Here is a 26829-nt window from a genome sequence, read left to right on the forward strand (position 1 = left end):
ATCCGATACATGCCAGTCCTGCACACACGTAATCATGACACAGTAGACACAGTTCCACTTCCACACAATCATCTTTAACATAACGCGTGTTAGAGATGGTGGAAATACGAGTGCCTCCAGAATTTACCCCGAAATTCTTGAGGCACTACAAGCCCCTCTTACATAACTGACATGTGCCGAAGTTATTATGAATACACTTTGATATTTAACTTAAAATCTCCAGTTCGACGTTGAAGTGGTGCGACTGTGTATAGTGAAAGTTTTGCTGATTTGCAAACATTAACTTCTCTAAACAAACAATTTTAGTTGATTTAACAATACCTTACAAGAAGTCATTAATTATTTTCAAGTTATCTGGATTTACATATTCCTAATATTTCTTTGGTAATTTCATTAAGTGCTTCAAATAAAATTAGTGTCCTTCTGGCTAAAGAATTTAGAAGTTAAAATATTTGCCTCTTTTTACATCCAAATTTTTGTTACTACGTTTAATAGTGCGTATTGAATTTACGATGAAAATTGTGTAATTATACTCCAGAGTGATTATTTTGTACATTGATATTTATGTATAAAACTGTTAATTCAGTATTAATGTAATGTAAAAGGGTAGATAAAAAATCTACTCACCAAATGGTGGCAGGGGAACACACACAAAAATGGGTTTAGCTTTTCCAAGCATTCAGAGCCAGTGGCTCCTTCTTCTGGCAGGAGAGTTGAGGGGGAAGGAACTTGGATGAAGGAAAAGGACTGGAGAGGTGTAGGGAAAAGGGGTTCAGTTCGGAAAAGTCACCCAGAATCCCAGGTCAGGGGAGACTTACTAAACAGGAATAGAAGGAAAGTCATTGTTGGGAACTGTGTAATGTAAAGTACATATATAATCAATGTGTGGTACTGTAATTTGCAGTTGACATGGTATTTAAGTAATCTGAATATGTTGTCCCAATCTGCTACATTATGCAATCTTTCATTTATTAATTTGAGTTCTCCTTTTGTTGGTTCCTTCTTTTTCAAGGCTTTTGTGGTTTACAGCAGTGTGTGATCTTCCCTCTATTCAGCAGCAATGTTGTTTAGTGTAGTAGTGACAGAGATTTCATTCATGCTGCTGTGTAACACCAAAGGATTCCTTGAAAGGCAGTCAGGTCCTTGTATCTGCATCTGCTCATGTGTACCACTATAGACGTCATGGTCCTGAAATCTCAGTTACCGTCTCGCCAATTGACCCGAAGGATCCTTCAGGCTAGTTGGCCAGCAAAAAGAATGATAGCCCATCGCTATGGTGAATGGTTAACCAAATAAGGCCCGACTTGTTGATGGCCCAGACAACTGCAAAATACTCTTTTCTTGGTTTTAGAGAAGAGGAGGTACCCCCCCCCCCTCCCCCCCCCCCCCCCAACCCCCCCAAAAAAAAAAAATGTCGTGGGTGGAGCTTGGGTATGCATTTGTACTACTAGGTGTGTATAGTGCAACTCACTGCCAGTTTAGTGCCACCTGTTTTGTCAACCTGGAATGTTCTGTTCATCTGCAGTGATTGTTTTTCCTAGCACTGTTTTGTTCTTGTTTCTTTTTTTTATGATGGCAAGTTTAAGTGAACAAGGTGCAGCTGTGAAATTTTGTTTTCTACTCGGTAAAATTCTGAGAAACTGTTTTAATGTTGAAAAAGGCTTACCAAGATGACACTATTGGAATAGCCCAGGTGTACAAGTAGTTTGCTTGATATAAAAATGACAGCATGTCAGTTGATGATGGGGTGGTGAATCGATGCTGGCTGAAGAGAGATGGAAGAGATACAGGAATATACATTGTTCAGCCAACACTAAGAAACCTAAGACAGTTAACAGTGTAATTATGAGAGAGAGATGGGTTTGGAATCTGATTTATTACAAGATGGTGATTTTACATCTGGCATTTTGTGGGGAGCCAATATTTTTCTTAATTTATGGCCAACTTTGAGCTTGACAAAATGTTTAAATGTCCTGCAATATGTGTTACAGACGTAAAATGTAAGGACATGTTTCATAATTATACACCAATTTACATTCATTGTTCAAGACATTTTATATATTTTGAAATTTTACTTATTTTTACTGTATACAATTTTTGCTTTTAGCAAATACTTGAAAATCCATGAAAGACCAAAACCTGGCTTGTACTTAAATAAACGATAAAACAGTCAAATTTCATAATATCATAGACTGTATTAAGTTCAATAAAAACTGTAGACCTCATACTGTGGTGCCAAATTCTATCCAGTTGCAGACAAGACCCAAGATGGTGCCTGCAAAGCAGGCTAGAAAAGCAAGTCAACATTCATGGCTTAAGACGCAAATTAAAGAAAGCTACAGACATAAAAAGGCACTTAATGTGAAACTGTGTGTGACCTACATAAGTTTAACAACAGTGTTGTCTACAGTAGAACTAAATTACATTACACAAGTTATTGAACGAAAAAACAAAATTGTAATGATACAGAAAGACTCCTCAGCTAGGTTCAAAAAAACAGAATAAACGTAAAGTTAAAGCAATGTGATTTTTTGTTCTTAGAGCATGCATTAAGGGAATGCATAGTAATGAATCCCAGTACTCTTACATTAAGGCCACAGCTGAAACTGCATAAAGAAAATGTACCTATTTGCCCAATTTTTAACTTTATAAATAGCCCAGCATATGTTTTTAAGTAAAAAATTAAAGAAGATTATTAAGTAATTCTTCAGCTGGCGAGAAAATTAACAATCAAAAACTCAAGGAAAATTGCCTCGCAGTTAGTGAACATGACCATTACTTACAGTTGTAACTTAGTGTCATTTGATAGTTCTAATATGTACACTAAATATCAGAGACAATTGAGTTAATAAGGAGCAATTTTGTTAAATACAAGAAAGTTTCTCCCACAGAAATCTCAGAGATTATCAACCTTCTGAAACTTGTAACCTCAAATAATTGCTTTCAGTTGAAAGACCAAATATAAGTCCAAAAAGATGGTCTGGCTACAGGAAGCCGCCTGGCAAACATCCTAGCCAACACCTTTGTCTATAATCTAGAAAGAAAATTGTTCAGTGTTTGAACAGGGTACCAGTAAAATTAAAATACACAAAAAATATGTAGATGGGTGCATTTTCCTGTTTGAAGTTCTGTGCAAGAAATTTATGATGTGCACATCGTCCTTAATAAATTAAACCAGAGTATAAAATTTACAAAAGAGGTTGAGACAAACAACTGTATTAACTACTTAGATCTACATATTAAAAGATGGGATAATGAGATTACACTGGGATTCACCGCAAACCTACTATTACAGATTGCATCGTAAATTCAACATCATGGCATCTGAATACCCCTAAAAAGCCAACGTTAATTTAATAATTAGGAGACTGGCAACATTACCATTAAAACAAATTGAAATACATAAGAGGTATACATCTTAAAAGAGGTTGCTGTAATTAAGGGCTACAACCCCTCAGTAGTAACCAATCTTCTGAAAACAAAAAAGCCAAACAGACCACAAAAGAAATACAATAAACCGAGATTAGGGTACAGTTTCCACTTAAATTGCCTCATTGTTTAAAAATAGAGAGGTGCAAATTTCATTTTAAACCAGTAACAATTTAAGATAACAACTGAGACAATACAAAAATAAAACAGGTCCCTACACAAAATCTGGAGTATAGAAGATCAGTTTTAGGTCATATGACAAATGTTATATAGGCCAGACTGGCAGATCCTTTGCAAACAGATATAAAGAGTTACTAAAGTTTTTGTGGCCACTTGCAGACAAACTGCCTGCTGGCTTCTGTCTCGGGTTCTTCGGCTGATGTTCGTCTTATGATTTTACTGATGTTTTGACATACCGAGTGGCTGGCATTGTCAAAGTTTCACCCTCTGTTGCTGGTGGTGGACTGGAGCTGAGCTCACAGCTGCAGACTATATGTACCTAGCGTGCCAACCTCCAAGGGCTTCTCTGCGGTCATTTCCGGTGTGGTTCTCTCGCTACCTGCAATGGTTGTTCGCTGCAGGAAGCCAGGATCCATTTACCCTGAGGCTTTCTTCCTTTTTGTTGAAGCTATTCTTGTGTTTGTGTGTCTTTATAGCTTCTCTGAACAAGTGGGTGTGATAGTTTTTCTCTACAGCCGGAACTTCCGTGTCGACAAATTTTACTACTTGATTGGTCTCAGAGAGCACGTGCTCTGCCTCAGCTGATTTCATCTTCTGCCCCAGTCTGCAATGTCGCTTGTGTTCTGTTATTCTCTAACACTGCTTTTCCCACTTCTCCATCTCACTATTGCCCATTGACATTGTATCCCCCCGGCTCTGTATTTGATTCCAAACCCATATCTCTCTCTCTCTCTCTCTCTCTCTCTCTCTCTTAATTACACTGTTAACCATCTTAATTTTCTTACTTTTGTAAGTCTTGGCTTAATAATGTATATTCCTGTATCTCTCCCATCCCTCTTCAGCCAGCATCCATTTATCCCTTCCGTCCCCCCAATATGTGATTTACTGTCTTCGGATTTTGTTTCATTATGTTTCTTTTAGACCGACCTCCCAGTGTTGATACATTGTTTTACTGTGGGCTGCTTGCTCTGTCTTTGCTACATTCCAGATTTAGAAGCATCTGAAAACTGGTGCAGAACAGCTAATCCTCTCTGGTGTTCTTTGGGTAGGCTAGATCCTGTAGGCAGTTAAATAGTAGCTTCCTCTCCTCTATTGTCTCTAGTGATAGTAGAGGATGATATTTTTTTGGTTATACTGAGCTGTCCTTCCAGCACTGCTTCAGCTGCCCTTATGCACATATTTTTTCTTTACAAGCTTCTAACTAGAAGCAACTTATTTTGATTCACCTGTGTGCTTTGTAATGTAATTTTTAAATTTCTTGTGTATTTTTGTATTTACTAGGCACAATTCTGCACTTAAAATCTGTGTGGTGTATAGGTCAGCCATCCCTATCAGTACAGTTATTGTTTGTACAGCCAGTGATGGTTTAAGTCAGCTCATTTAGGTGCCATTTCCTGTTGCAGCAGCACCAAAGAAGAGCACAGCATTCATTTGAGTTATCACTCTTCAAGCTTTTAGGTATAAGTGAGTCATTTTGGTTTACCTGTAGCAATTTGTAGTTTAATTCTTAAATTTCTTGTTTGTTTTTGTATTGACTAGGGTCAGTCTCACAGTTTTAATAATTGTTTAGTATGAATAGGAACTGTGATTGCTATACTCAGATACAGACTGAGTTGGTGACCTATCACTCACAGCTTCAATCGGTGCTGGCTTCGGTCACGCAACTTGAGGCTGTTGCCAATGGGCATCGCTGTAGGGGGATGGGTGTGGGGATCCAAGTGAAGTCCAAAAAGTCACGTATGTCCTTTGAATGGTTCTCTACTGTGGCAGGTCCAGTCAATGCTGATACTGAGATTGGCCCCTCACCTGTCGTCAAGTGTGAGGTCTTTTTGAAACTGTGGTAGGCAGTGAAAAACTTTCCAGAGGGCAGATCGAAAGGCCTCCCCACTTCATCTGACAAACAGGTTTCATGTGCTGTTTGTGGCTGATAATGTTTTGGAACCTGATACACTTGCCGTGTTTCAGAGGAAGCTTCTTGGTCTGCGAGATACAGGCATTAACAGAGGGTGGTATTACTTGTAGTTGGAAGTTCCTGTGTCAGGCACATAATGGCCCCCCTCTAGCGATGTGGCTGCCATGGAGGGGAAGAATTCCAGTGTGCACGTATATGTGCATGCTGGGGGATCGTACCTGATGTGGAATGGGTCCTCCGGAATCCTTGAAGAGCATAGGGTGCAGCAATCTGCAGATGGTGGCTCATGTCAGTACTAATGGCATGTGTTGCTTTATATAGAAGAGATTCCCTCTAGTTTCTGCCAGCTGTATGATGTGACAAAGACTGCCAGTCTTGCTTGTGAGATGAAGGAAGAGCTCACTATCTGTAATATTATTGACAGAATCAACTGCAGACCTTTGGTACAGAGCTCAGTGGAAGGTCTGAATCAGAGGCTCAGACTTGTTTTATGACCGTACAAGCTGGAGATTCCTTGGTGTGCACCGTAGAGTGGTGGGTTATCAGATCCCACTTTAAAGGTCAGGGGTCTATTATACACTGGGGGCAAAGTAGAGTTTTGTAGTGTTTAACGGTCTCAGGAAAATGCAAAAAAGGCTTCAGTCTAAAAGGTGCAGGTCAAACCCGCATAAGGGTAGGCCTAAGAACAATCAGACTTTTGCTTCCATGATTCTCAGGTTTACTGTTGGATCTGATTGTTGAAAGTCCACTATATTTCAGCGAACAACCCTGCCAATGTCATTAGTTGGTGCTGATAGAATGAATTGTCTGCAATGGGCTCACAGTATTTACACCTGCTGTTCCAGAGTAAGGCCTTACCAGTTCCACGCTGTGCTTGGTGGTGGGGGTTGATGCAGCTGTGAATGTGACGGTGGAGGGAAGAGTCCCAGTAGCCACCCTGGCCATGTCTCATCTCATGTCCAGGTATCACATTTTAATTTGATGTAGTAGTATTGGCTCCCATACTTTGCTCAATTATAAGCCACACCTCCTCGCGTCCGGCATTGTCCTGCGTGATAACGGAAGTTTTATTCGATATCGGCTTTTTTAACTCCGCCGGCGAATCACGTTGATTGTAGCTTGTGGTGCCGTTGTTGTTTTAACAGCGGCAGCCTCTTCCCAGTAGCCCCCCTGGCCATGTCGCTTCTCATGTCCAGGTATCACATGTTGATGTAGTAGTATTGGCTCCCATACTTTGCTCAATTATAAGCCAGTATCTATGTTGATTAAATTATCAGTCATGAATTTCATTTGCTTCTTTGAAAGTGCTGCCCCAAAATTTATCAGCGGTAGTCAGGACTTTTGTTTGTTGGTAATTACTTTTATGCACATTTTCAATGCAGTGCTCTGCTACTGCAGGATTATTGGGCTACCATAAGAGGGTGTGGCACTCATGTTCTATACATTGATCTTCAGTTGTGTGAATCATTTGTCCAATGTAAGTTTTTTGGCATTCACAAGGTACTTGGTACACCACTCTCTTTTGAGACCAGGTTGTTGGTTGGTTGATTTGGGGGAGGGGACCAAACAATGAAGTCATCAGTCCCATTGGATGACGGAGGGATGAGGAAGACAATCAGCCGCGCCCTTTCAAAGGAACCATTCGAGCATTCACCTGAAGTAATTTAAGGACATCAGGAAAATGTAAATCAGGATACCTGAAAGTGGGTTTGAACCATCATCTTCCCAAATGTGAGTCCAGTGTGATGACCACTGTGCCACCTCACTCAGTCAGACCATGTTGTCTTTCACTGTCACTTTCCTCATGTTTTGTGTAGCATGTGGAAAATTGGCATTAATGTGGCATTTTCACAATAGTCTGTCAATTTTTGTCAGAAAATAGTCTCATCTTCCTCTCCATGTTTTCATCTTCTGTGTTGTTCTTGGGGCTCTTGCATCATACAGCTTTGAGAATCAGTTGGTTACTGTGTCCATTCTCGTGGAGGATAGATTCCAGATGCCGCAGCTTTGCGGTCAGACAATGTCCATCTGAAAGTGAATATGTCATCTGTGTTGAGCATGCTGTTCTTCTGCAAGGGATGGTGCCAGACTGATGTCATAGCCATGAGCAACCTTCTCTCATCAGTTGTAGCAAATATGTTCATAGAGCACGTTGAGGACAGAGCACTGGAAACTGCTGAACTAAAACCTGTTTGTTTTTTTTTTTTTTAATATGTTGATGACGATTTTATCATTTGGCCGCATGGGCCCAAAAGACTACAGAACTTACTAAACATCTGAATTGCATCAATGAAAATGTCCAAATTATCATGGAAATAGAAAAAGATGCCAAGCTTCCTTTTTTTGGCATCCTAGTTGAGCATATGCTTAATGCTTTGTTTACTGTAAGCCAAACAAACAGATTTATGCCTTCAGCTGCCACCATCCCTTGCAGAAGACCAGTGCACTCAACACTCCAGTGCATGGAGCATACTTCATCTCAGATGAACAAAGTCTGACTGCTGAGCTGCAGAACCTGGAATCCATCTTCCTCAAGAATGGGTATAGCAACTGACAGTTCTATAATGAAAGAGCCCCAAGAACAACACAAAAGGATGTAAGAAGATCACTTTCATACCATTTGCTGGTAATGTATCATTGAAAATTGGCGGAATAATAAACTGTATTAGAAACAGTGAAAGGTGACCTGGATCTCAAAAAAGTGGAGATGTACCAAGTTTCATGTGAATGTGGACATTGGTTCGAGCACAAAGGATTGATGTATAGAACCTGAGTGCCACACCAACTAACTGCAGCCCAACAAGTGTGCGATAGCAAAACACTACATTGAAAATAGACATAAAATGAACTACCAGCCAATAATAGACCTAGCTACCACTGATAAACTTTGAGACCACATATTCAAAGAAGCAACTGAAATTCATGTGACTGATAATGTAATCAATAGGGGTGAGAACCAATACAATGGCACCTGAACAAGAGATGCGACAGAGATGGTTATTGAGGCTCTCCCCTTCATCATCGCACTGCACGCCTTCCCACCACAGAGCACAGTGCAGAGCCAGCAAGGCCTGACTCTGGACTGGTAGGTTTAAATACCATGAGCCTGCTGCAGACAGTTCTTTCCCTCAGAGCAACCTGATGGTGATGGAATGGTTGTCTCATCATCATCATCATCATTTAAGTCTGATTATGCCTTTCAGCGTTCAGTCTGGAGCATAGCCCCCCTTATACAGTTCCTCCATGATTCCCTATTCAGTGCTAACATTGGTGCCTCTTCTGATGTTAAACCTATTACTTCAAAATCATTCTTAACCGAATCCAGGTACCTTCTCCTCGGTCTGCCCTGACTCCTCCTACCCTCTACTGCTGAATCCATGAGTCTCTTGGGTAACCTTGCTTCTCCCATGCGTGTAACATGACCCCACCATCTAAGCCTGTTCATCCTGACTGCTACATCTATAGAGTTCATTCCCAGTTTTTCTTTGATTTCCTCATTGTGGACACCCTCCTGCCATTGTTCCCATCTACTAGTACCTGCAATCATCCTAGCTACTTTCATATCCGTAACCTCAACCTTGTTGATAAGGTAACCTGAATCCACCCAGCTTTCACTCCCATACAACAAAGTTGGTCGAAAGATTGAACGATGCACAGATAACTTAGTCTTGGTACTGACTTCCTTCTTTCAGAAGAGAGTAGATCGTAGCTGAGTGCTCACTGCATTAGCTTTGCTACACCTCGCTTCCAGTTCTTTCACTATGTTGCCATCCTGTGAGAATATGCATCCTAAGTACTTGAAACCATCCACCTGTTCTAACTTTGTTCCTCCTATTTGGCACTCAATCCGTTTATATTTCTTTCCCACAGACATTACTTTCGTTTTGGAGATGCTAATCTTCATACCATAGTCCTTACATTTCTGATCTAGCTCTGAAATATTACTTTGCAAACTTTCAATCGAATCTGCCATCACAACTAAGTCATCCGCATATGCAAGACTGCTTATTTTGTGTTCACATATCTTAATCTCACCCAGCCAGTCTATTGTTTTCAACATATGATCCATAAATAATATGAACAACAGTGGAGACAGGTTGCAGCCTTGTCTTACCCCTGAAGCTACTCTGAACCATGAACTCAATTTACCGTCAACTCTAACTGCTGCCTGACTATCCATGTAAAGACCTTTAATTGCTTGCAAACGTTTGCCTCCTATTCCATTATCTTGTAGAACAGACAATAACTTCCTCCTAGGAACCCGGTCATATGCCTTTTCTAGATCTATAAAGCATAGATACAATTCCCTGTTCCACTCATAACACTTCTCCATTATTTGCCGTAAGCTAAAGAGCTGGTCCTGACAACCTCTAAGAGGCCTAAACCCACACTGATTTTCATCCAGCTGGTCCTCAACTAATACTCGCACTTTCCTTTCAACAATACCTGCGAAGATTTTACCCACAACGCTGATTAAAGAGATACCTCTGTAGTTGTTACAATCTTTTCTGTTTCCATGTTTAAAGATTGGTGTGATTACTGCTTTTGTCCAGTCTGATGGAACCTGTCCCAACTCCCAGGCCATTTCAATTATCCTGTGTAGCCATTTAAGACCTGACAGTCCACTGTATTTGATGAGTTCCGACTTAATTTCATCCACCCCAGCCGCTTTATTGCACTGCAATCTATTGACCATTTTTTCACTTCCTCAAATGTGATCCTATTTCCATCATCATTCCTATCCCATTCTACCTTGAAATCTGAAACATTACTGATTGCATTTTCACCTACATTGAGCAACTCTTCAAAATATTCCCTCCATCTGCCCAAGGCATCCACAGGATTCACCAGCAGTTTTCCTGACCTGTCCAAAATACTTGTCATTTTCTTCTTACCTCCCTTTCGAAGACTGCTAATTACACTCCAGAATGGTTTTCCAGCAGCTTGACCCATAGTCTCCAAACTGTTTCCAAAGTCTTCCCACAATTTCTTCTTTGATGCTGCAATTATCTGTTTGGCTTTGTTTCTTTCTTCAACATAACTTGTTCTGGTATGTAGCCATTTTTGATAGGCCTTCTTTTTCCTTTTACAGGCTGCCTTGACTGTATCATTCCACCAAGCTGTTTGCTTCATCCTACTTTTACACACTACTGTTCCAAGACATTCTTTAGCCACTTCTAGTACTGTGTCCCTGTACCTTGTCCATTCCTTTTCCAATGACCGTAATTGACTACATTCAACTAACTGGTACCTTTCTGAGATCGTTGTTATGTACTTGTGCCTGATTTCCTTATCTTGAAGTTTCTCCACTCTTATCCTCCTACATATGGACCTGACATCCTGCACTTTCGGCCTCACAATCCCAATTTCACTGCAGATTAAATAATGATCAGTGTCATCAAAGAATCCCCTGAATACACGTGTGTCCCTCACAGCCTTCCTGAATTCCTGATCTGTTATTATATAGTCAATGACAGATCTGGTTCCCCTGCCTTCCCAAGTATACCGGTGAATGTTCTTATGTTTAAAAAAGGAGTTTGTGATTACTAAGCCCATACTGGCACAGAAATCCAAGAGTTGTTTCCCGTTCCTGTTGGCCTCCATATCCTCTCCAAATTTACCCATAACCTTTTCATACCCTTCTGTTCGATTTCCAATCCTGGCGTTAAAATCACCCATGAGCAGCACACTGCCCTTGTCCTTTACTCTAACAATTACATCACTGAGTGCCTCATAAAAACTATCCATCTTATCTTGATCTGTCCCTTCACAATGCGAATATACTGACACAATCCTAATATTTGTGCTAGACACTGTCAAATCTATCCACATCAGTCGTTCGTTTACATACCTTATTGCAACTACGCTGGATTCCATTTCTTTCCTGATGTAAAGCCCTACACCCCATTGTGCTATTCCTGCTTTGACTCCTGACAGGTAGACCTTGTATTCTCCCACTTCCTCTTCTTTCTCATCCCTTACCCGAATGTCACTTAACAGCTAAAACGTCCAGCCCCATCTTATTTGCAGCCTCTGCCAGCTCTACCTTCTTCCCAGAGTAGCCCCCATTGATATTAATAGCTCCCCATCTCATTACCATTTGTTTGCCAAGTCGTATCTTAGGAGTCCCTGGTTTGTCAGTTAGAGGTGGGACTCCGTCACCTCCAAAGGTCCGAGGCATTTTGCTCTGATTATTGCCAGCATCGTATTTAAAGTACCATGGAAGCAGGTTGCTAGCTTTACTTGCCCCGAGTCCCATTGGGTTTTACCCCTAACGGCTGAGGGATTAACCGGTGGATTTGGTAGTCTTTGCCATATGAGCACAAAGGTGACCACGACTCAGAATATGTCCGAGATGCCCAGCCTTATTCCAAAGTAACTGGTATCCCAACTGTTGGGACCACTTACTTGGCCACTCATACGTTGCCCGTGGTTCATGAACTAGGACATGACGACAGGAATCCACACCATGAACCACGGAATGGTTGTCTACTGAAATAAAATGGACTTTTGACAGCTGGATCCAGCAGTACATCCAAGAGCCATGGAAACAGCATATACACCATTAAAGCTTCAAATTACAAATTGGGGCTATAGTTGTAAGTCGTCGTACTTTGTCGAGAAAGAACCAGAGCTCCAAGCATTAATAGAAAGCAGTGAAGGTAAAGGGGACTGAATTGAGAGATAAGTCCAGTCAAAATTTTTACAACGATCCAAACAGATTTCAGAAAGGATAGATTAAATACAGATGACAGTGAAATATTTGTTGCAAGTTCAGTCAAAATTTTTACAAAAATCATAGTAGTGTTCAGAAAGGATCAGTTAAATATAAATGGTGCTGGAATATTTGTTGTTGTCTGTAATAGTTTATCCTGTAGTGAAATTTAAGTAGATACTTCCTGTGTTTCACTGTGGGTAGAGGTTTTACTTGACAACCAGAATATATTAATTATGGGTTTCTTTTTCGCGATGACCTGGCTCAGATGATACATTTGATGAAAAGTTCAAAGTAAACTTGAGTCTCATCTCAAATAAGTGCCCCATTCAAAAATTTGTAGTTGGTGGTGACTTAAGTCTATTTTCGATTTGTTGGAGAGAATACATGTTTTACAGTTGCTGGTCAGCATAAAACATCATCCAAAATTGTATTAAATGTTTCCTGTGGAAATTATTTTGAGCATTTAGTTCAGGAGCCCACTCAAAGTGTAAATGGTTGTGAAAACAGACGTAACCTCATAGCAACAAATAATTCTGAGTAAATAGGGGGCATCATGAAGATTACAGGCATTATTGATGACAAAGTCATTGTAAAGAGACTGAATGCCATAACATCCAAAACCACCAAAAATAAAAATAAAATATATCAATTTAAAAAAGCAGATAAAAATTTGCTTGACTTCTTCCTAAGAGATGGTCTCCAATCCTTCCAAACCACCTATGTAAGCATAAGCTTAAATCAGATGTGGCTTAAGTTAAGAGAAATTGTGTCAATGGCAATTAAGAGATTTATACCAAATAAATCAATAAGGGGCAGAATTGACTGCCCATTGTACCCAACAAATGTCAGAACACAGTTGGGAAAGCAATGAAAACAGAATGTTGTGTCTCCAAGATTGGTATGTTTCAATTGTGCATCAAGACACACCACTACCTTCATCATGCAATTGCAATAGTAATGTTACCAATCACAGTGCCACTCAAGCCGAGTTACTAAACACAGTTATAAAAAATCAATCACAAAAGAAGACAAAGTAAATATTCCAGAATTCAAATGAAGATCAGCTACAAGCTTTATAAATTTGAAGTCAGTATCCCCATTGTATCGAAACAACTGAATAAAGGCAAGTTTTCTGGTCCAAATTGTACACGAATTAGGTTCTTTTCAAATCCATACTTAGCGATCACACACAATCGCTTGCTCAATGAAAGATCCATACCTGAAGACTGGAAAGTTGGTGGTCACTCCAATACTCAAGAAAGGAAATAGCAGTAATCTGCTGAGTTCAGACCCTTATCAGTGATGTCAATTTTCAGTAGGATTATAGAATGTATATGGTGTCTGTATTACATTATGAATTACCTCAAAGAAAACAGTCTTTTGACACCGTTAGTACAGACTCAGAAAATATATACCTTTTGAAACACAGCTAGCCCTTTGTTTACCCAAAGTAATGAGTCCTATGACAGGGGATCTCAAATCAATTCCATATTTCTAGATTTACAGAAGGCTTTTGACACCTCCCCTCACAAGTAGTCTCACTTGTGCGACTGGGTTTGTAATTTCCTGTAAGAAATTTCACAGTTCATAGTAACAGCCAGAAACATTGAGTAAAACGGAAGTGGTGTGTAGTGTTCCCCAAAGAAGTGTTGCAGTCCCTAAGCTTTTTTAGTATGTATGATTTAGGAGAGGATTTGAGCAGCACACAGATGATGGATGATGGTGGTGGTGTGGTGGTGGTGATGGTGGTGTCATTTACGATCTAGTAAAGTCATCAGTATTTCCTGGTACATTTGACAGTTGGTGGAGATTGGTGTTAAAAATTGACACACCTCTTCTTCAACATTCTCTGTTACTTCCTTATTCTTTATATTTGTATTCACACTGTGACACAGGGCCAAAACATTCTGTATGTAGACACTGTTGTTGCCCCATGACATTGGGCCCTGTTCTTCAGTTGTTCTTTTGCTGAGCAGAGTTGCTACCGATTGTCACCAAATGTTTTCTTCATTCCAACCTGGAATTTGTCCCAGATATTGAGCTTGTCTTCGTTGTTCTTGAACCATTGCTGGGCTGTTTCTATCCAAGTAAAAGTTCACATTTGCCAAACACATCATGTCATTCACTTGTATTTGGTGACTGGGCTGTATCATTTCAACTATTTCATTGTATCCTGACCAGTGTCTCCAGAGAACATTGAATGATGCCTGATATGCAGCTGGCTTGTTGCTGTTTTGTAGTAATCCATTGGTAATTTAATATACGGACCTTGGAAACCGTGTACTGCTCTCAACTCCAGTTCCTGGTCATGTAGGTGATGGCTTTTACATTGCCTGGTTGGAGCCATGGTGATGTAGATATTTTGAATTACCCTGTGTCTCCACCAAACAATGTGATATCATAACAACAATTCATGTCTTAACCACGCAAAAGCCCAGATCTTAAAATTAGGTTGCTAATGAAGTACAATACTAAGCACTGAAAGTGTGCTTATTCCGAACACCAGGGTACTGCCACAACAGATCTGAACTCCTGAACAGAGAGTGATCTATTTATAAAGACACTGAATATTCCAAAATATATGAACATTAAAAGCAGAAGAATTTCAGTAACCTTCCAGAAAAGACAAATACTAGAAATAAATAATTTCTGGTGACTAGGTTTGAACTGGTGGCCCTCAGCATGCCAGCCAGTGATGCTAAGCATTTTGCCACACTGCAAGCATGACAGCTCGTTGCATTATGATTAGACAGATCGCATACTCATCATATAGAGGAGGTGTTGAGCAGTGGACAGGCATATTTAAATGTAGACTGTTAGACACACACACACACACACACACACACACACACACACACACACACACACACGTACATACAGCTATATTGCGCTGGCTGAATACAGAATGCTGGTCTTGCAGTTTTGTAGGAAGTCTGGAGTGAGGGATTGTGTTGGGTGGCGTCCCTGTTGGGAGAAATGAGATGGGGAGTGGGAGGGAAGATTGGGGCAAGAAGCCTCACAGCTCGGAGGGAGGCAGCAGGTTTGTGAGTTAGGAATGTAGGAGTGAGAGGCAGCAAATGCACGGGATAGGAATGCAACATGTAGGCTTTTGGCAAGGTCATTGTGTTTTTCCTTAATAGTAAATATTTATTATTAATAATAATGGAGTATTATTTCTCCAATTAATCTAAATTCTACTGTCCCTTTATCCAGAAAGATATTGATTCAGCTAGACCAACTCTCCTCTGATTCCTGGTGAAAACCAGAGGAGCATCAGGTTGATAAGCAGACTCCTCATAGTCCTTGTTAGCGAACTCAGAACGGTGAAAGTCTTGTACACAATCACATCTCTTTCATTAAAACTCTCAAGCCCAGCCACTGATACAGGTATACATCGCACCACAGTAACAGTAATCCATCCATTATCATGCCAATTGCACCTGTATGAAAGATGCTAAAAGAAAATTAATAATCTGCAGAAGAATTTAGATTAATTGGAGATGTAACACTATATTATCATTGTTAATGAAGCTTTAATTTTATGAAAAAAGCATTGATCTTGCCAAAAACAGGTTCTTCTTGGTCTTGTAGCGCTCTGGATCATTCTGGGTCAGTCACATTGTCCCTGTGTGACTCATTAGCTGCGCACAGCTCAGTTGCATGATTACACACCACACAGAGCTGCAATGGTGTAAGCCTCATTCATTTAGTGATTACACAGTCTGGAGCCATCCCTAGTTTTAGAGGACAACTATAGTAATGTGTGCAGTAGGCAATGCCCTTCCGGTGCTGATATGGCCTTCTGGCAGTGAAGCTATATGAGGGTACCTATTACTGGGAAGCTTATCAGTCAGCTCGAGGCTGCTGCACAGGCAGCTGCATCGAACAGAGCTACTGAGACATGCCATGCTACAGGCATTGTCGAGGTCTGTGTCATTGTGCTGCTGTCTTCAAGCTGATTGAGAGCCTTCATCTGACATCAAGTTCAATGAGAATTAATAATAAAACTGTGAAAAGGAAGCCAAACTCTCTTCCTTCTGGTCCATTTAGATTTTCATGTAGTAAATTTCTTTAAGTGTATTTTATACAGGTGCAAATGGACATTTTAATGGATAACAAGGACATGGAGGAGTAGATTAGGAGGGAGAGATGGAACAGAGAAATGAGAGACTGCTGAACTATAGTCTCAGCATTTTGTACTGTGACAGTACAGTGTACCTGTGTGTGTGTGTGTGTGTGTGTTTTCCAACGGAAAGCTGTACTAACCTAATGTGTATCACCAAGAGCCAATATTTGATCGCATAGTGGTATAAAATAATGTTAATGCCTTTTTTTTTGTTGAATAAAGAACCTTACAGTCTTCAGTGTAAATTAATAGCCTGATAACTTTTTTTATGTATTATTTTTCCATTTATTTTCTTCAAGAGCAGCAGATGTATTCATAGAATTTTAACAAACTTTGATTCCATGTCCCAAATTATTCCGATTTCAAATCTTGATTTTACAAATGAACTGGTGCAACTACTGCTGTATTACAATTTTTAACTACCACTCATTAACTGTCTGTATGGAATCAGAACTAACTGAATTGACTTCTGCGGATGAAACCATCACAATGCCAGGTTACAAGTGTATCATAAAAGCAGTTACTTTTTTATTTTACAGTTAAAAATTACATATTCATAAATATTCAAATGTGATGTTATGCTTTTCAAAAAGGAGGAAAATGTATGACATAAACGTAATTTTAACAAGATTTTGTTTTCTATGCAAAACTTCAGGAAATAAATCTCTTTGACACTTGCTGTATGAATAGATAAATTACAGCTAAGGTACTTCATTATTTTTGTACTGCCATTTACAGTTTTTATGCTGCCTTTTACAGAGGTTTCAATGTTATAGTCACATTATTTGCAGCACCTAATTATTTTATCAACCCTTTAAAGATCATCACTACAAGAGGGGTGCCCATCAGAATAGTCAACAAAAGGCGTGTTGTTGGGAAGAATCCAGATGGTACAAGCTGTGAAGCAGTCATTGCAATCAAGCACCCCATGTTGTACAGCATGCTCAGCAATTGTGTGGTCTAGCTGCCTCCTGGCCACATTTTGGCTATGGCTATTTGTGCAGACAGATAGCTTGTTAGTGGCCATCCCCCATAAAATGCCATGCAGTGTTTTCTGCTAAGTTGGTTGACCATATGGCTTCCTTTACAGGTGGCTCTGCCTTTAATGGGATATGAAATGCCGCTGGCAGGACTGGAGTTGGTTACAATGGGAGGATGTATGGAACAGGTCTTGCACCTAGGCCTATTAGACAAGTATGAGCCTGGGGAAAGGATTTGGTGACTAGGGTGGTATAGGGAGGAACTAGGATATTTTCTAATTTGGATGGATGTCAGAGTACCACTATGGAAGAAGTGGGAAGACTAATACTCATTTCAAGGCACAACAGGTAGTCAAAACCATAGCAGAGACTATCATATAGTTGCTCCAGTCCTGGGTCTTACTGATGTGTGAAGGGGATGATAAGTGGTTATGTGGGGGATGGTGGGTAACTGAGAAGCCAAGGCATTGGAGATCTGCTACTGAACTCAGTGGATAGTGTAATATTGGTCTGCGAAGACCTCAGTGAAACCCTCAATTTTTTTTATGGAGGACTGCTCACCACTGCGGATGCAGTAAGTGCAGGTGGTAAGGCTGTATGGGTCTTCTTGGTGTGAAATGGCTGGCATTTGTCAAAACAAAGGTATTATTGTTGACTGGTAGGTTTGATATGGACAGCACTGATGGAGCCATGTGTGAGGTTGAGGTTGACATCAAGGAAGATAGCTTGGTGGGCTGAGGAGGATCAAATGAAGGTAATAAGGGAGAGGATGCTAAAGTCATCTGTCTACATACAGAGCGTAAATCATGTTGTATACAAAGTAGAGACACTTCCACTGTCCAAATTTTATCAGTAAATTGTCGAAGTATTCGTAACAAAGTTCCCAAATTTACTACCCCCCAGGAAATCAATTGTGCTCAAATTATTCTCTCCGAGACACATAGTGATTTGTGGAATAGATACTGGAAAGACAGATTAGATGCCATAAGAGTTAGAATGTCCATTTCAATTGACAAAAGTATTGTGTTTGAATTTGAGTGTGATAGTGAAGTTATGTGGACTTGTATAACAGGTCTAGGTGAAATCAGGTAATTTTTTAATGTGTTTACCAGCCACCCGATTCTGCGGTGACAATTTTAGAGTCATTCAAGAAAAGTCTACAGTCAGTATTGTGGAAGTGCCATGATCATACAATATTAATTGGAGGTGACTTTAACCTACCAAGTATAGACAGGAACGTCTATGGATTCATTGCAGGTGTTATGGACAGATAGTCTTCGGAAGTACTTCTGAACATGTTTTCCAAGAACTACCTTGAACAATTACTTAGACAACCCACACACAATGGAAATGTCTTGGACCTTGTAGCTACAAAGTGGCATGACTGTATCAAAAGTGTCAGTATAGAAACAGAGATTAGTGGTCATGGTGCCGTCAGAGCAACAATGGTTACTAAAGGTATTAAGTCCATCAAGAAGGCCAGGAAAATGTTTAAGCAGTGGTTAGTATCCCACTTAGACAATGACTAGACATCATTTAGCTCCAGTATGATGGATGTAGAGTATTTATGGGCAAATTTTAAACTGATATAAATCATACTCTGGAGATTTCTGTGCCACGAAAGTGGATTAGGGATGTAAAGAAACCCCCCGCCCTCCCACCACCCCCTCTCCTGCGGTTCAATAATCAAATTTATAAAATGCTGAGGAAGTGGAGATTGTTGCACTCTCACTTCGAAATAGAGAGCACAAATGTTGTCAGACAAAAGTTGTAGAGATTTGTACCTCTGTAAGGAGAGCAGTGCACAAAGCACACAACAGCTTCCACTATCATACCTTAGCAAAAGATCTTGCTGAGAACCGAAGAAAATTGTGGTCATACATGAAATCACTAAGCAGGGTTGAACTCACTTGTTGACCAGTCTGACATGGCAAAGAAGTCAGCAAAAGGAAAACCAAAGTTTTAAATTATATTTTAAGTCAATGAAAGAACTGAAAACAAATAATTCACCAGGTCCAGATGGAATCTCAATTCGTCTTTACAGTGAGTATTTGGCGGTAATGGCTCCTTACTTAGCCTGCATTTATCGCAAATCTCTTGCCCAGCAAAAACTCTCAAGGGAGTGGGATACAGCGAGTGTGACACCTGCATATAAGAAAGATAAAAGCACTGACCTTGCATAATTGCAGACCAATATCCCCAACATCGGTTTGCTGTATAATTCTTGAGTTAGAATATAATAAATTTCCTCGAGACAGACAAGCTTCTGTCTGCAAATCAGCATAGATTTAGAAAACATCACTTGTGTGAAGCATAATTTGCCCTTTTCTCACAGGACATCATACAAACCATGGATGGAGGGAAACATTCAGATTCCATATTCCTAAATTTCTGGAAAACATTTGAAATGGAGTCCCAATGCAAATTGTTGATGAAGGCCGGAGTATAAGACTTCGGTTCCCAGATATGTGAGTGACCCAAAGATTTCTTAAGTAATAGGTCGCAATACATGGTCCTCGACAGTGAGTGTTCATCTGAGACAAGGTATCGTCAGGAGGCCCCAGGGAAGTATTATAGCACCACTTTTATTCTCTATATACATAAATGACTCGATGGGCAGGGTGAGCAGCAATTAGTGGCTGTTTGCTGACAACTCTGTTGTGTATCGGAAGGTGTCATTGTTAACTAACTCTAGGTATAGACAAGATAAATTAGACAAAATTTCTAGAAGGTGTGATGAATGGCAGCTTGCTCTAAATGTAGAAAAATGTAAGTTAATGCAGGTGAGCAGGAGAAACAGTCCTTTGACATTTGAATACAGCATTAGTAGAGTGCAGCTTGAAACACATCCACTTCAAATAAATATCTGGTTATACAATTGCAAAGCATCATGAAATGGAATGAGCATGTCAGGTTCATAGTAGAGAAGGTGAATGCTCAGGTTCATTTTACTGGGAGAATTTTGGGAAAGTGTAGCTTATCCATAAAGCAGATGACATATGGAATACTAATGGACCCGCTCTTGACTACTGTTAGTGTGTTTGGGATCCCCACCAGATCAGATTAAAGGAAGACATCAAAGCAATTCAGAGACGGGCTGCTACATTTGTTATCAGTAGGTTTGATTGGAGTGCAAGCATTATGGAGATTCTTCATGAACTCAAATGGAAATCCCAAGAGGGAAGATGAAGCTCTTTCCATAAGGAACTATTGCGCAAATTTAAAGTAATGGCATTTGAGGCTTACTGTAGAACAATTCTACTGCCACCAACATACATTTCACATAACGACTGTGGAGATAAAAGATGCAAGAAATTAGGGCTTGTGCAGAGGCTTTTAGATAGTCGTTATCCCTCACTTCATTTGCAAATGGAACAGGAGAGGAAATGACTATTAGTGGTACAAGGTACCTTCTACCAGGCACCGTATTGTGGTTTGCTGAGTGTGTATGTAGATGTAGAAGTTCTGGAAGAATGTGGACAGGTTGCCCACACTGTTGATGCATTTCATGAAGAGCTCATCAGTGAATCTGCAATAGGTGAGGGGTTTGCGATTCTGGGTAGCTGGAAGGATAGTGTTGCTCTGAACAAAAATTACTGCCACATTTAAAGGATGTTTGTAGTTAGTTGGTTAGTTGTTTTGGGGAAGGATACCAGACAGCAAGGTCATCGGTCTCATCGGATTAGGGAAGGACGAGGAAGGAAGTCGGCCGTGACCTTTGAAAGAAACCATCCCGCCATTTGCCTGGAGCGATTTAGGGAAATCAGAGAAAACCTAAATCAGGATGGCCGGATGCGGGATTGAACTGTCGTCCTCCCAAATGCGAGTCCAGTGTCTAACCACGAGGATGTTTGTAGCCAGTAGCCTTATGTTACTGCCAGTGCCAAGGCAATTACATACCAAGACCAGTAAATAAACAACTTAAATGTCATTGTTATGTTATTATTTAAATCTTTGCTATTATTATATTAGCGCATCCTGTTAAGCTTTACATATGACATACTTAGAATCGTAATGAATGTGATCAAGAAAAACACAGTTGGTAAACACTCTGAAATCTGTTATGAGTGCCAAATAATTATGTTCTTTGGGGACTGGTTGAAGTTATCTGTTCTCTGCTTTGCTTTTATGGTTGAAATGATGTATCAACAAAGATGTAGCTTGTTACTATCCATAACTGCAGTAGTTAAATTAAATAACCAGAAAATATTCATAGGTCACCCAGATGAAAAATTATAGATGAAGACTAGCTTAAAAACTTTTTATTGGAATATTGTCACTGTTGATGTTGCAATGTTTGTATTCTCAAGCAAGATGTAAAGGTTTAGTGCTATTTTCTATTTGTAGATATAACAACACAATACTTGATACAGTGTATCGAGTAATACACTATAAACTGTGTATTGCATACTCCTACACCAAAATCCAAGGCAGTTACATTACAATGTGTAGAACTACATGTTTCCTTATTGAAATGAATGTGTACTGCGTGATACTAAGCTATTTTCTTTTTCCTAAGCTATATTTCAGTTAAAGTGGTAGTATAATCAGTACTGAAATTTTAAACCACAAATTAGGGATCTTAAAACAATGAAGAGTTCATTAGCAGACTTCAGGTTGTGTAAATCTTGTTTCTTTGTTGTTTTCACGTATTTTTTCTGATATTATCATTATATGTTGATTTCAGAATTATCACCATACAGTGATGAGTTATTATCAAGGTGTAAAACAGCATGTGGGATGACATTGGAATGTGGACATGTGTGTGCTGGTACTTGTAGTGTGTGCTTTCAAGGTCGTCTTCATTTGCCATGCAAGGAAAAGTGTGTCCGTGTGCAGATATGTGGACATAGGTATGTTTAATATATGGCTCATGTTTTTAAAGGTTTGATACTAAATATACAAACTAAGAAGCATGTGTGCTGCAAATGAAATATGGAATTTAGTTTTAATATGTGAAGGAAATACTTTTACTTTTAAGAACAGCACTGCAATGTTATTTTAAAAAGGTTACACAGTTTATAATGATGAATTCATATTATAACTTCAGGTCCCAAACTCATGTGTGAAATAGTACAAAGTAATTTATATACCTATATCTATTGATATTCATTACTGTGGCAATCAGTGTATTGTAACAGAAGTTATTGTAAGTATCTCCATAAAAAAAACCAGTAGTGATTGGTTGGACAAATCACCTAATGCGCATACCAAATTCCAAAACATTTCATTACATCTTGGGCAGGCATTAGTTGGTAATAATTGTAAGAGAGTGAGCAAAGTTTCAGTTTAATTGTTGTCTTGAAGTGATATATAACCAGTTCCTGTCTGTAGAATTGCCTATAAAGATCAAATAGCAATCTCCAGCAGACCAGGCTTTCATCACATTGGCTGCAGTAAGCTTTAGATGGATGAAAAATCTTGACACTGTTCCCCCCTCCCCGAAGAGTGCCGAGAAGAACATAGGTATATATTTGTCTAGTCAAGTTAATGCATGAATAACATATTGTGGTGCAGCATATGACCTCAAAACAAAATAAATAAATTTCCACCCAAATTGAAATAAAAAAATATTTTCATATTTTCCACACTTAGCCATTTAAACATGTTTTGTCCCTGCAGACTGACACTTTTCAAGCCATTTTATGGACTTTTTATAGAAGTCATGAAGAAAATGTAAAGATAGTGAACCGTAAATTAAAGTTTGAAACTTCGTCTTTCTAATGCTATATCTGAACATAAATGATATTTTTTTCTAGAATTTTGGAAGTCGAATGTTTTTCCAAAAAAGAAAAAGATCTGACTTCCAAAAATTACTTTTAATGTTTGAAAGAAATATGCATGTACAAAAGAAAATATTTTATTGGGAAAAACATGCATACAAGAAAAATTCAGTACATAAGTCGGGCATTTTTTTTTTTTTTATATCAAGCATAATTTATTCAGGTATGGTACTCTTTGAAAGAGTCAGGTATGCAGAGGCCCACATTACACTGTTTACACCACCATCATGTTTCTTTTCTTGTTCTTTTCTCAGTTTCTTTTTTTCTCCTTATCTGCACACAGTTGACAGCACCTCTGCTGCATTTTGTTTACATGCTGTAGCTGGGATCTTTTCTGGGAACTGTCATTAAAACACTGTGCACACTTGGTGATGGTCCATCTTGTGAATCCTGAAGCCACTCCACACCACCATGAGTTTCTAGTGCTCCCTAATGGTAGCCTTCACACTGAAGCCTTAAATCCTTTACTAACTTCATGGGTTGTTAAATAGAAGAAAATGCTTGACTATTAAACTACTGTAAAAATGCATAACCACCTTAATTAACAAAAACTATTCCAGCACTCCAGAATAGAACTGATATAGAGCTATGAAACACCAATCTGAACTGTGTGGAAGATGTCTTTAATCAAAAGAAAGTGATTAAATGAGGCCATTAAATGCTGGATAAGAATGCACTTTGCTGGAGCCATTTAAAATCAGTTTTCATTGTTTATCTGAGTGGTTATAAATTAGCTGCATATTCATGTAGATCCAGTAAGGATAAAGGAGCTGTCACATTCATAAAAAGGAATATAAATACAAAAATGTAGAAATAAGTAAATTCTCTATAGATCATGGTACAGAAGCATGTGCTTGTAAATTAATATTTGGAAATGTAACACTTGTGATTGATTCAGTATATCCCTTTCCAGCCCAACTTTTATTTACTTGTGGGAAAAAATATTTTTTCGCGTATTTCCGTACATAATGATTGTAATAATATATATTTATAAGAAATTTTGTTATTTTTTTGTTTTTGGAGGGAAATTTGGGATGACTCCATGTGGCATCATTGGGCAGGATTTGTTTCCTTCAGTCAGGTGGTTGGGATGTAACAGTGCTTGGTAATGGAACTTGAATGAATATTTTAACTACACAATTTGATGCAGTTAATTAAAGAAAAAATAGTACATACAATAATGCAACTTGCATTTCATTACAATTTTATGGTTTTTTTATAGCATTGTACATTTCAAAATCGTACTCAATTCCACTAGAACCAGCACGGGCAAAAACTTTTATACCCCACTTGTGTGGTTTGGTTTTTACATACTGTTTCAGGGATGAACGACCTTTGCAAGAAATGATTAATGCATAAACTGAATGATATTTCTCAGGTTCAATAACTGAATAACCTTGTTTGATTTTGTCAACAAATGGTCTCACCTTGAACAGTTTGCCATAATTAGGGACCTCTCTTCGTTTCATTTTAGTGTTATCATTCACATGCAAATAATTTCTTAGCTTATCAAACCTATTTCTAGGCATTGAGCCCACTATTGGAGAAAATCTTGTAGCCTCTGCCCAGCACATTCTGTAACTAGGCATTTTCACAACACCTGCTAGGATGTTTATCCCTATCTACTTTTCTGTTTCACGAACATTTGTATCTAAGGATGCACCTGTTTTCTGTGTGCAGTATAGATTAGATTGCTCGACTAGGTTCTGGATAATGTCATCACTACACATTGTTCTGAAATACTACGAATGTGTCAGTTCATCCCCTGGAGGGTCAGAAAAAACTGCATTACGTGATGTGTCCACTTCTTCAATGTCCTTCATTCTCCACCGAAGATCCCGGTATGTATCACACTGAATTTTCTGAGCTGAATGACTTGGTGCAAGGCTTGGCTCAGCAAGTAATCTTCAAGCTAAGGGAACATCATCTTCATCATTGGCTTGAGGGTTCAGAATTTCAACCATATCAAGGTCCATTCCTTGAAGAAACTATATATCCAGTGTAGTAGGGTCTTGCTGCCGAGCATTTTCAATCTCTTCCTCCACATCAGATGTATCAAGGTGCAAATTCGATAAATCACCTTCGAGAAGAAGCAATATTTCTTCTCCTGATAATGATTTATGATTGCGAATCGTCTGGTGAACAAACCAGGAATTTTTTACTAAAGCAGCAAAAAAAATAACATAACAAATGCCCAATGATGCCAAATGGAATCACACATGTTTGTGACTTCCAAGCAGAAAATTACCGTAACTAGCATTATTTTCAAACTGTTTACTAGTTAATTTACACTTTCAACAATAATTTATTAGTGCAACTTTTATATTAGTTTGCTTCCTTTACCTTGATATAATATTTTGAAAGCCCAGCTGGATGCACTGTACCGTAGACACCATGCAACAATACTTTTGTCAAGGCATTGTAACCTGGTGCTCTCTGTTTTAGCGAATTCACAGTAGCCAACCTAAGAACAATGAACTTTAGAAAGCCCTGCACACATGTTTATAATCTTTGGACAAATAGTTTGGCATTGGGAAAAAGTTAAATATGATGATGCCATATGGCATCACTGGGCTGGGAAGGGATATAGGTCTCTACTGGATAACTGGGGAATTTTCATGAAAAATCATGATGGCTTATTGTGCTGTCTCTCATACAGAGGGAATGCATCATTATTAAGTGGTAATATTAATGCAAATTTCTTGAAGGAATCTGACAGAAAAAGTTATCTAGAGGTGCTGGTAGTCACTTATAATTTGTTATTAGTTATAAACTTCCCTACTCTAGCTGCCCAACATAGTAGCACACTTATCTACAATTTATTCATACAGCAAGTGCAAGTTAGAGATATACATGCCAGTCCTGTGGTAAAGAGAATGTCAGGTCACAAAGTACAGTTAGTTTCATTATAGAACTAACATCTGTACAGTTAAGAAATGCTCAAAGAAAAGAGTGAGACTGATCGATGCAAAACTACTGTAGATTTTAAAGGAAGCTTAAAAAGTGATGACAGATGTAGGGATTACAATTTGCCTAATTCTAGTTCCAAATTCAACATATTTTGTCATGAGCTTGTATCAACTTTTGAAAGTCATCTTCTTAAAAAGCTCACTATATGTAATAATGGGAAGTTATTAAAGAAACCTTCAGCCACTACAGGAATAAGAATCTGTTCACAACAAAAAAATAACTTGCAGAAAATAACCAGCGCAAGTAATGATCCAGAAATATTTTCATATTATTAACAGTACTGTAACATATTAAGAAAAGTTGTAAAAACAACCAGGAGTATGCATATCTTGCCTGAAATTGAGACCGATAGGACATTAAATCCTTAATCTTCCTTCTTTCCTACCTTTTCCCAAATAGGGTTAGAAGTTGCCACTGCTTTGGGGCATCAACTCTGCTTGACTTAGGAGATAATATGTTGATAGAACTGCACTGTTACAAGATAGAGTCCAATGTAGGGAAAGTGAGGCAATTTAGTGCTGATTTCAGCCTGTGCAGGAAATAGTGAATAACCTGTCAATCAGCTGACCTCTTTCACTGTCGCCCCATGCTCCAAACAAGTGTTTTCAGTAGAAGCCCACTAAAGTGCATAGAAAAAGATTTTGAATACAGTATATGTGAACTAACCAAATTAAAAATTACTATTGTGTGCTTGTACCGATCACCACTGGGCAACTTTGCCATTTTTATGG

General features: G+C 39.0%; 1 protein-coding gene across 1 annotated transcript in view; it reads left to right on the plus strand.

Annotated features, from left to right (window-relative positions):
- LOC126161613 (NFX1-type zinc finger-containing protein 1-like) overlaps positions 1–26829 on the plus strand; it is a 392892-nt gene that overhangs the window by 266048 nt on the left and 100015 nt on the right. Inside the window, exon 12 of the mRNA XM_049917568.1 lies at positions 22033–22198. Within this exon, the coding sequence (XP_049773525.1) occupies positions 22033–22198 (166 nt within the window). The remainder of the gene's footprint in view (positions 1–22032; positions 22199–26829) is intronic.

The sequence above is a fragment of the Schistocerca cancellata genome, chromosome 2 (assembly GCF_023864275.1).
Source record: "Schistocerca cancellata isolate TAMUIC-IGC-003103 chromosome 2, iqSchCanc2.1, whole genome shotgun sequence".
Taxonomy (NCBI): domain Eukaryota; kingdom Metazoa; phylum Arthropoda; class Insecta; order Orthoptera; family Acrididae; genus Schistocerca; species Schistocerca cancellata.